The 12,138-nt window shown below is 34.7% G+C and overlaps 1 protein-coding gene across 6 annotated transcripts in view; it reads left to right on the forward strand.

Annotated features, from left to right (window-relative positions):
- The window catches only part of RNF180 (ring finger protein 180), a 267,612-nt gene that overhangs the window by 99,387 nt on the left and 156,087 nt on the right, over window positions 1-12,138 (forward strand). For 5 of the 6 annotated variants that reach the window (XM_045061285.1, XM_045061291.1, XM_023256994.2 and 2 more), the window contains exon 2: window positions 2,977-3,111. The exons of the other annotated variant lie outside the window; for it this stretch is intronic. In XM_045061285.1, coding sequence (XP_044917220.1) covers window positions 2,977-3,111 — 135 coding nt within the window. The remainder of the gene's footprint in view (window positions 1-2,976; window positions 3,112-12,138) is intronic. 6 annotated transcript variants of the gene reach the window in all.

Consider the following 12,138-nt stretch of genomic DNA (forward strand, 5'->3'; position numbering starts at 1 on the left):
GATGTGGAGTATTCATGGAGGGGATACCAAGCTTGACAAACATCTTTGAGTCCGATTTTAAAGGGTGTAAAAAGGCTTTGTTTTTTGTTTTGAAGAGGAAAAACTAAATGATATTCCTATTCTCCTTGAAGAAAATAGTCTTAGTCATATGAAGAGGCAATCAAAAAGTATGCAAAAATATAGAGAAAAGGCATTATAGAGGATTATACAAATATGTTAGGACACTGAATTGGTAAAAATACTATGAAGTTTTAAAATTTGGACTTTTTACTGTATGTGGTAAACATTGTTTTAACTTTTTACTCTGTGATAGTTGTAGATTCAAGTGTGAATTGTTAATTATAGATTCATGGAGAGATCCTGAATATCCTTCACACCATTTACTTAATTGACATCTCACCAGTTACATGCCCTCTGTTGTGTGTATTTAGTTCTGTGCACTTATATTGCGTGTATAGATTCATGTGAGCACCATTGCAGTCAGATTGAGAGCACTTCCCCCACAGAGATCCCTTGTGCTACCTAAAGGGCCTTTTTTTGACACAATAGGGAGCTTTGACTGCATTCTGTGGGTTGGTGTCTCTCAAACTGTGGCCTTTGGGTCACTCTAACAATAACCTAGTGTTCTTTTTAAATATACCAATTCCTACCATAGAAACAGTTTTCTACCCACATTCTCTGGGAATGTGGCCCTGTGACCTACATTTAAATAACACCCCCAGGTGCTCCTTGTGATGAGAACATGATGCAAACACCTGCAAGGAGGAGGTCTGGACGAGTGTCATCTAACTGGAGCATGACAGAGGCATACATGCAATTTAAAAATTCTGGTAGCCAAATCAAAGTAAAAAGAAACAAGTGAAATGAATTGTTACAAACATGAAATTAATCTAAAATGATTGGTATTTAATTATTGGTATTAGCTTTTTTTTCCTTCAAAGTATTCCAAATCCAGTGTGTACTTTGTACTTCACATCTCAGTTGAAATTAGCCATATTTGAAGTGCTCAGTAATACACCTGATTAGTGGCTACCGTATAGGGTAGCACAGACCTAGACAACAAACAGTCACTACAAAGGCTGTGAGAGAGATTCGTACAGAGATGTGCAGTTGACATCTGGAAATTGAAGTTACTGCTCTAGAGCTTTGGAATAAGATAAAAATTAGATATATAGATTTATAAATCATTGATGGAAGAGTTGTGACACTGTAATTTTCAGTAATTCTCAACAAAGACTTATTAGACTCACCTACAGGGTTTTTTCTAACTGCATACTTGCACCCCAAGAAAGCATGGAAAATCTTGACACTTGGAGAAAAGGATGGAAAAATAGGGAGGCATGTGCATCTCAAGGAGAGGAGGAACATAGGTAGGGAGTTTCTCCATCGTTGATTCTGATAGGACCCCTCCCTGCTGTCTCCACTCCTGGCTGAGAACCACTGGTGTTTAAAAAGGGAGATGAGGATTTAGGACACTTAGAAGGATCTAGAGCGAAGAAAGGAGTGCCAAAGAAGTAAAGGAGAGGGTTTCAACAACGAAAAAGGCAGGAGGAGATGAGACATTTGCAAATACCGTATTATTAAGATTGTTGAGGACCTAGAGTAGTCAACTGGACTAAGATGGTCTGTGCGGTTGTTGGTGGAGACAGAACTGGATCTAGCTGCCTGAAGGTTGGAGGAGCTAGATTGGCTGTAAGAGGGTCATGCTGTGCCCTCCCAGGCAGTTCCTTAAATCCTTTCAGTTTGGTGAAAGTGTATCAGAATTCTCTCTTTTATAGTCCTTAAGTCTTGCAGTTTAGCTAATTGTTTGTGTAATGTGTGTCTATCTTCACCCTGACCATAGGATCTGACCATAGGATCACCCTGACCATAGGACCACCCTGACTGTAGGATCCGTTGGGGAACTTTACCCACTCCTAACTCCCTCCCCATGTCCTAATAAGTCAAAATTTCTATGACTGGGGCGTAGGCATCATTTTTTAAAGTTTCCCAAGTGATTATAATGAGCTATAGTAGAAAACTGTTCATTACTTTGATCAGTTTTCTACCCAGTGAGTACATTTGTGACAGAAAATAAGTTTTACTCAACTTCTTGTCCCCAGAGTTTGTGTGGCATTTGGTTAGCTGTCAGGAAATGTTGAAGAATGAATGAAAAATGAAAGAGCTAACAAATGAGGAAATGTGGCCAGGGAACTAGTCAGTCCCTTGTGGATACCTTAATAAATAACATTTCCTTTCTTTCTAATGAATAGTTACCAGGCCCGTTATTAAATATACTGCACATATTTTGGAATTATTAGTGTGAAATTATTCTGCCAAATTGCTCTAATTTACAGTATTTACATAAAATCTCAGGTATAAAAATAAGACTACAAAGTTGGTTAGGGTGATTCTCCAAGTTTTTTTGTTTGACTACATATACCACAAGATGTAGTATAATAACTGTTCCACTGAGTACAATATTTAAGAGAAATTACTGCATTTAGGATAAATAATTTTTGCCATCAATATAAAGAAAGTACTTACTATTATCATATAATTAACTACAACTCAAATTCTATTATGTTTAAAATTTAATGCTGTGGTTATTTAAACTTCCTATTTAGAAGAATATTTTTAGTTCTTTGTTATGGCTCTTCTAAGGCCACTGCAGTAACTTATTTAATTGACCCTTTAGCAGTTGCTTTTGATGACTTTTAGTGAGAGAAAGATGGAAAGAAAAAGACATAAAATGTTCTGCAAAAATAAAATAAGCTGGTAGTCACTAACAAAATTCATCATCATCATAATTGAATTTTCTATCCAGGACATAGTTTATAGAGTGTCCCTAGCCCAAGACCTGGTAGTAGGTACCTCAGTAAATAAGAATTATTTTTCTTCTGCTCCACATGTAGCTGATGTGGTGGTAAGGGTTTAGAAACTCAAGTTTATTCTGACACAGTTCAGCATTGAAAAAATGCATTCATTTTCCCACAGATGAAAAGAAATGAAGAATTGATAACTAAAAATCACAATCAAGAAGACATAAGTATTCTGCGTTGTTGGAAATGTAGAAAATGTATAGCAAGTTCTGGTTGTTTAATGAGATATCTTGAGAATCAAGTGATTACGGTGAGTACTCCAAACTTCAAACTATTTCCTAGTATACAAATGCCGCGAGCATGCCCACAGGTGCACACCTATCCCTTGACACCTGACTTAACTTCTTTTATGTTCTTTTACCTCACCACTGAAAACATTTTCAAAGTGCTATTCAGAAGGCTTCCCATCTTCCACAGTTAAAATTAATTTTATTTTTAGCTGCTGACATTAACATGCCCTTAAAATTTTAAGTGCAGTATCATAGATGTAAGTTGAAGATAATAGTCAGTGTTTTTCTTATTCCCACTATGAATGAACCTTAGTCATCATCACAAAATTAAATTCAAGATCCTAGTGAGAAATGGAAAACTTATTTTATTGTGTGTGTGTATATATAGTGTGTATATAAAATAAAATAAGTTATATATATATGTAACTGTATATAGTGTATATATATGTACACATATACACACACGCATACACACACACACGTGTGTGTGTGTGTGTATGCGTGTGTGTATGTGTTTAATATTCAGTATGGGCCTAGGAAGTTCATGTATAATTCAGAGTCAGTAGGAAAACCTGAATAATACTTAAAAGCATTTAACTGGTCATCCTGGCAAAAATAAAGGCTTTTTAAGCAACAAAACTAAAAGCCCTAAACTTCTCTAAGAGCATTATGAAAGAGGTGCAAACTAGATCATAATCCATAGACTTTATAGGAAGTTCTCCTTTCAACAAAGAGAGTGGCTGTAATCACCTGTCATTATTCACTTCTCCTTCTTCAAGAGATACTCAGGTTTTGGTTTTTGTTAGCTTTCTTTTTTCTTTCTTTCTTTTTTTTTTTTTTTTTGCTTCAGCCATGTGTAATTATGATTATTTCCTCATAAGTCTAACAGATTAGCCAACTGGAACTGATAATAGTAGATCATTTTGGTTTACATACTTAACTACATAACAGATACTTTTTAAAAACTGACAAAGCATTTTAATTGGGAAAGAAAAACTGGTCATGCTAAGAGTATTTTGTTGGGTATAATTTACCTAGAGTAAAAAAAAAAATTAATTATGCAACTTCATAAATTTTTTCAGTCCTGCCATGAATCAGATCAAGGTCTACATTTCCATCATTCCAGAAAGTTCTCTTGCCCTTTTCCAGCCAATTCTCTCCTCTCCTTCTCACAGTACAATTTCTATTTTGATGTTTATCACCATAGATAGTTTTGCTTGTTCTTAACCTTGATTCGTTCACATAGAATCAGACAGTATGTATTCTTTTGTACCTGACTTATTTTGTTCATCATAATGTTTTAGACATTCATTCGTGTTTTGTGTTTGTAGTTTGTTGTTATTGTTTTTTACTGAGTATATGCTATTGATGAATATACCACAATTTATTTTTTTCTGTGAATGGGCATTTGAATTTTTAGTTTTGGGTTATGAATAAAACTGTCAGTATTTTCGTAAAAAACTTTCTGTGCTTGTGTTTGATATGTATTTTCTGGTGTATATGTAGGAATGAATTCTGGGCGGCACAGATTAGGTATTTTTTTTTAAATCTCTTTAACAAACACTAGTATAACATGCTATGTCAGGTATTGTTTCCAAATGCTTTACAAATATTAATTCACTTTACAGGCTTACAGATCTCAACTGTAATCCTGAAAGGCAGTAACTAGGCCTTCTCATGCCTGCTTTTTTTCATCATTCAGAATCTAAATTAGGGAACTTTCCAGGGTTCTGCTGGAAAGTTAGTCACAGCTCCCTTCACTCATGTTCCAGGCTGCATCTTCCCAAACTTCATTGGTCAGTATTCCTTCCTGAATCATTAGAGTGGGTATGTTTTAATATTTTTTTTTTTTTAGAAACTGCTAGTTTTCTAGGGTAAATATTAATTTCCAACAACAATGATGACAATTCCAGTTCTACATCTTTGTCAACACTTGGTATTTTCAGATTGTAATTTTAGCCATTCTGCTAGATGTATATTGGTATATCATTATAATTTTAATTTGCATTTTTGCATTTCCTTACTGATTACTGATGTCAAGTACCTTTTTGTGTTTATTGGTCAGGCATTGTTATAAATGTTTTGTATTATTTATTGTTTATAATTTATAAGAATAGATTGTGTTGAGGAAGATAATTTCCATTTCATAGATAAGGAAACTGAGGCACAGACAATTAAATAATTTGCTCCAGTTTGTACTTTTTCTAAGCAGTGCAGCTACACTTGGACCTGACATTGAGGGTCCAAAGGGAGTACTCTAAACTCCACACTCACTTTGCTGCTTTGGCTCCTCCCTCAGGGTATCATGCAGTCTTACACTTTGTCAATAGAGTGGCTGCTACTTCCATTTACCTGCAGAACTCCCAGTCATTAATTCCTTTAACAGTTACTTAATGAGCGAGAAAATTCTAGGTGCTACTTTAGGATGTATTGGGATGGGTTGTGGAAGAAACTGGTACGGGATACAAAAAATATTCTTGTCCTCTAGGAGCTTTGTTTCATTTTATTATTATTTTTTAGGAGCTTTAAACTCTAGTTCAAAACAGGTCAAGTGGTATAGACTGATTTGATAAGTACAGTAACAGAGAGATGTGAACAAACTGCTGCCTGGGCTAGTCATGGAAGGCTTCCCAGAAGGAGAAAAAAACTACACCCACACATGCTTGTAAACCATAAAGTTCACCCATTGTAAGAATATGATTAAATGATTTTCAGTAAATATTTGTGTTGGACAACCACCACCAACAGTACAGTTTTAAAACCTTGCCATTACCCCGGAAAGTTTCCTCAGGCCTATTTGCCTGCACCCATGCCCAGCCCCAGGCAACTACCGATCTGTTGTTCGTCTCTGTAGCTTTATATTTAAAATAAAATGTATATGTATACATATATATATATATATACACACACACACACACACATATGTATATATAAGTATATATATACACACACATAAAACTATTGAAACTGTCATATATTTATATAAAATAATTTATATTCAATACATATTTATAAAAATATATATTCATTGTTTATGTATAATAAAATATATTAAAATATCTAATATGCATGTAAAATAACACCTACATATGTAACATCTATTAAAAGCTAGGCTTAGGAATAAGTCAGTATCATTGTTAAGTCTGGAGAAAGGAGGAGTATGTAATCAGGGGTCCTGATGGGGCTTCTAAAGTGGTAATCGTGTTTGTCTTTACTAAACTGGGTAGTGGGTATATTGGTATTAGCTTCTTTTTCAGTCTTTCTTTAAATTATAGAAACACTTTACATTTTTAAATGGAAACATTTCATAAAAATATTGAAGGTGAATAAAAGATCTGTTTTAATTAAAGTAAATTATAAAATAAAATACTGGAATCTGAACATAATTTTATCAGATGCTATGCTGAAAGAATGCTAAATTTGTTACCTATTATCTTTATTGCCTATTAAACTACAATTAAAAACATGGGTATAAAATAAACTGTGTTTATTTCTGGAAGTGTTGTGTTGTTTTAATTTCTGTAAATGAAATCACACTGTAAGTAGGTGTTCTTCCAGAAATTGTTGATTTTACTTAAATTATCACTTTCAGTATAACTACCACTTATGTTCACTTTTGTGTAATGCAGTATTCTGGTGTAATTCATTCCACCTTTGATAATTTGAGTTTTATCTTGTTTTGTTTTTAAAAACAGTGCTGTTATGAGCTTTCTTCTACATGTCTTGACACAGATATTTTCTGTTGTAAATATCTTTTGCCAGTTTGCAGGAGTGTATTTCTAAGAATAAAGTCACAGCATCCTAGGGTATGTGCATATTCCAACCTCACTGGGAGGCGCTAAACTTTTTTCAGATGACAGTGCCATGAGCAATGGTTTAGCATTGCTGTCACTCCACATCCTTGCCAGCATTTAACATGTCATCTTCGAGGCCATTTGTCTTTTCTGTAAAATGTCTTCTTTTCTGCCTGTTTTTAGGTGGTTTTGCTTTGGTTTTTGAAAGTCCTATGTGTATTCTAAATACGAATACTCTGTTTTTTTTATTCTAAATATCTTTTGCCAGTTTGTAGAAGTTGTATTTCACTCTTTGTGGTATCTTTTCATGAACAGAAATTCATAATATACTGTAGTTGAACTTACTAATCATCTCCTTTATGTTTTGTACTTTTTGTTTAAGAAATACTTCTGTGCCCTCAGGGGAAGATTTTTTTTTCCCTTTCCTCTCATGTTGACATTAGCAAGTTTTCTTCTGTGTTCCTCTGAGCAACAGATTTATTGCTTGTTCACTCTTAAACTGAGGTTATAGCCCAACTTTATGTAGGCGTTCCCCTTTAGAATCTCCTCAACCGGAGCAAACCTCAGATTCTGTCTCCTGTCTTCATCACCCCACACAGATGTGAAATGGCCTTCAGAACAACCTAGAAGATTAAGAACCTAGGGAGACAGAACGTGAAGTCCATAGCTTTTGGCTTGAGAACCACACTTCTTTAGCCCTGTCCAATGCCAGGAAATGGAGGTTACGCTCTGCCTCTCAGCCCCCACAAAACTAAAAACTGGATACTGGGATCACAGTAACTTGTGCTGCAGAATAGTCAAATACCTTCAAAACAAAGCACAAATGCAGTCATCACGTATCTATCCTAATAGTGATTGGGTATATCAGCTTGGTGGAAGCTAGGTATATGTGGAACTTGAGCTGTAAGGGAATCTGGGACATTTGAACTTCAGTTTCCAGCCACTAGCACGTAGGAAGGCATGCACCAGGGAATTTAGAGTGGAATTTCGAGGCAGTCTGCAATGCCCACATGAAGAAAAGGGGCTCCTACCCTACCCTTTAGGGCTGCAGCACATGAAATATAAGTAAGAACCAAAAGCAAAATAACAAAAACCCTAAAAACATAAAAATAAAATGACAGAAATGCCCTCCATTTGTGAAGTCTTTGCCAGTGGCTAGGGATGGTGTCCTCAGTTTTAGTTTTTTAGTCAGCTTTGATGATACAGTTTGGACATGTTGAGTTTATATGGTCTATAGAACATTCCAATAGAGATGTCTAGGAGGCTACTGATTCTGAGGATGTGGGATTGAGAACATCCGCATAAAAATGTGGATTTGGGAGTCATTAGCATACAAGTGGAGAGTGCAGCTATGACAGTAGGTGAGCTCACCATGCTGAGTGTGAATGGAGTAAGAGAGAAAAGGGTCTAAGGGTATTTAAAGGATGGATGGAAAAAATGAAGCTCACAGAGTAGAAAAAAAGAGTAGCAAGAAAGGTAGGACTGAAAATCAGGATATAGTGTTAACAGAATTCAAAGGATGGATGTTTTCTAGGAAGAGAGATTGGCTAATAGCACTGGGTATTATGGGGAGATATCGAAGAACAGACACTGGCTTCAAAGTACAGGTTGTACACTGCACGATTCCAGAGGGTGCTGGTCTGTAAAAGGTGCCCCCAAGATTTGTGTAGAGGTGGCAGACAAGCTGGTCATGTGTAGAGACCCTGCATGACAATTAACAGTGTACATTGGCTTTAGCAAAGAGATCATTGGTCAGTGTTCATTATAGTTAAGAGAGTTGTGGCGACAAGTACCAGCTTCTAGTGAGTTGAGGAAAATGGGGACTGAGGAATAATCCAACACTTAAAAGCATTATAACTGAAAAAGTCTGACTCTTTTTGAGCTACCTTCTGTGAAGTGTTTCAGCTTTAAAACACCGTCCCAGCACCAAGGTGGCAATAATGTAATCGCTGAGTGTTGAATTGATTATTGGATTACACAACTCTTCCACCTTTTTGTGGCTACATATTTTGCTCATTTTCCCTCTGACTTTATTAATCTTAGGATATCTTTCCTTCAATGGCTATCATATTGAAATAAATCATATTTATATTGTTTATTACATTTTAAATATTTTTATGTTCCCTTAGTGGCAGCAGATATTTCATACTCAGTTTCCACACGCTACAGACTTCATGGAGTCCTCTGTACAAGTTCATTTTGAAGTTCTATTACCCGGTGTGACTATCTGGAGATACTTCTTCAGGAGATAATTAGGATTTAAATGAGATCTTAAGGATGGGGCCCTAGCCTGAAAAGACTGTGGCCTTATAAGAAGAGGAGAGAGATGTCTCTTTATGTCCACCATGTGAAGCCACAGTTAGAAGGCAGTCATCTACAAGCTGAGAAGAGAGTTCTTACTCCTATCTGAGCTTGCTGCCTGCCAGTTTGATCTCAGATTTCTAGCCGCCAGAAGTGTGAGGAATAAATGTCTTCTGTTTAGGCCACATGAGCAGTGTGGTATTTTGTTGTGGCAACTCAAACCGAGTAAGACACAACAAATAGTTCATGTAATAGACACTGGAAATTCAAACAAGAAGAGAGAGATGCCTTGTCCTTGTAAAGCTTTCAGGATAGTGGTCGATCATAAATATTTACTGGCCATGTAAGTGGCAAGAAGAAAAAGTATTGGGAACCATAAGAACAGTATGTAGACAGAATTGAAACTGCTTGTAACAGGAAGGTAGAACATTCTAAACTTTGAGACCAGCATGTTCAAAGACCTATGTTGGAGAGAATGTGGTGTATCCATGAAACTAGAAGATTTCCATGATTGGAGTTGAGAGAGCAAGAGGAAGTTTTGGCAAGATTTGAGGCAAGAAAAACAAGTTACCAGTTAGATCATTTATGGTCTTGTAAGCCAAATTAAGGACTTTGATTTTTATTGTAAGAGCTGGAAAGTTACTGAAAAGAAGTGATATGACCACTGAATTTTAAAAAGATCATTTTGGCTATTGTGTGAAGAGTGAATTTTTAGAAAGTTAGGCAACAACAGATGTGGGGAGACTGTCCTTAAGTGAGTCTTTTAATATTTTTTTTCATTCATTCCGACCTTTTGAGTTAAAAAAAAAAAATGTTTTTTTCACCCTGAAGTATCTTCTCAGCATCCAAATAAGAAACAAAGGGCAGTGTAATAGAATTTGGTTCTTTTACTTTTGTAACACTTTAAATATTCAGTTAATAATGTTAATGTAAGTGACATGTTTGTTACTCTGTCTTTTCCTTGTGTTTATAGCAGTAATAGTTAAGTGTATAGTTGGCTCACTTTTAATAAATTAGCTGAGGGAATATTACTGCTAACATTGGAAATGCCAAATGTTGAACATTTTTCAAAACATCTTGGAATATTAAATTGTCTATGTCAACTTTTTAAATTTAACCTGTTCTGCTTGATTAGCATCGTAAAGATCACTAAATGATAAAAAGATAACACATAAAATTTATAATTTTAAAATTAAATGAAGTTCTCTGTATATACAGCAACAAGAAACATTCCCTACCCTTAAAGCACAAATTAACAATGCCTTAGCTCCCCCTGCTGCTTGAAACTAATTATTTCATTTATGAAATATTTTGTCAACATTTTTCTGACAGCATTAAGTGAAATTAGCTGTTAACTTTTCATTCTTTCCTCATGTATAAATTTGAGACATGAGAAAACTGTCTAGTAAGGTTTTATTAAGTCCTAATAATACAGTTTTTCTAATATTGTTTGATTTTTTCTAGGAAATAACATCTCATGCCATTACTTGAAAGGCATTAAATTCCTGAAATTGGAATCCTTCCATTATGTCATTTGTCTTAAAATATGGTCATTAGAACTTGTCTTATCATATAAACTTGTATGATTTTTAAAAAATTAGATGATTGTAGATTTATAAACTAAACATAATATTTTATGATATGTCCTACTTTACCGGTAAGTCTATATTGGAAGTAAATATCATGAATAATATATATATTTTCTAGGACTGTGTGTATAAGTACAGGTGAAGTAGTTGGCAGTCTCATTATTTATAATTGAGGCTTCTTTGTTTACACTGGCTTTCTTGGTCCTTTCTAAGTTTTCTGAAGAGGAAACAGAACACTATATAGTCTTTATCCAGCCTTTACATTCCTCTCACCTGTATCAGTTGCTGTAACCAATTTTCCTTTTGTTTCTCTTGGCATGAAACTGTGGTTTAAGTCAACTATTTAGAGAAAAACGTGTGCTTGGTTTATACTAATAGTTCTCAAATAAAGGTCAGGTTGGAGGGGTCCCATATCAGAAGAAACTGTAGAATTTTTTCTAAATCTACCTTTCCTCTTTTATAAGTTAGTGTAATGGTTTTGGTTAACTTAAAAATAAATTATGCCTCAGGTTTTTTTTGTTTTGTTTTGTTTTGTTTTTTTCTAAGGCTCAGGAAAAGTAGTATCACCTTAAAACATACTTATGCTAAAGACAACGGAAAGTTGATTGCCCTGAAAACAATAGTATTTATTACATGCAGGAAGTAACAATGGAAATTTAGTGACTCAGGACAGGAGTATTGAAGCCTGACTGCCTGATGGAAATCTTTGCTTTACTACTTAATATGTGACCTTGGACAAGTTACATAAAAGTCACTTAATTTCTCTTGACCCAATTTCCTTATCTGTAAAGTAGTAAAAATCCTTAAAACAATGCCTGGGCATAGTAAACACAGTATAAATGTTAGTGAGCCAGTAAACATAAGTACCTTTTAAAATATCTTTTACCTACCTAGAATTATGACTCCCAATTTATTCTCACAAAAATATTCATAAAGCATCTCTACAGTTTGTAGTCGATGGTGGTTTCTTAGTTATAGTGGTCAATCTTAGGGGATTAAATATCATAATCACTTTATGATTAAATTAATGGAATACTCACAATGAAATAAACAAACAAGACAATAAATTTAAAGTACCTAGCATAGTCCCTGGCATGCATTCATATATATATATAAATATTTATATATGTATATATATGCATTTATATATTACATATAAATTTTTACTCCCTTTTTATGGTCAACATTGGGTCTAGTGATCATGAAATAAATATTGATAGGTTGATTGCCATTTCTTACTTTGACATTAATATCCTACTGTTTATTGTACCAATGTAGAATTATTTACTTAGTTCATATATAGACAGAAGCTTGAAAAGTCAGAAGTAGTTCTGGATCTAATAACAACGTAAAGATGACTGTC

The sequence above is a fragment of the Felis catus genome, chromosome A1 (genome assembly GCF_018350175.1).
Source record: "Felis catus isolate Fca126 chromosome A1, F.catus_Fca126_mat1.0, whole genome shotgun sequence".
NCBI classification, from domain to species: Eukaryota; Metazoa; Chordata; class Mammalia; order Carnivora; family Felidae; genus Felis; species Felis catus.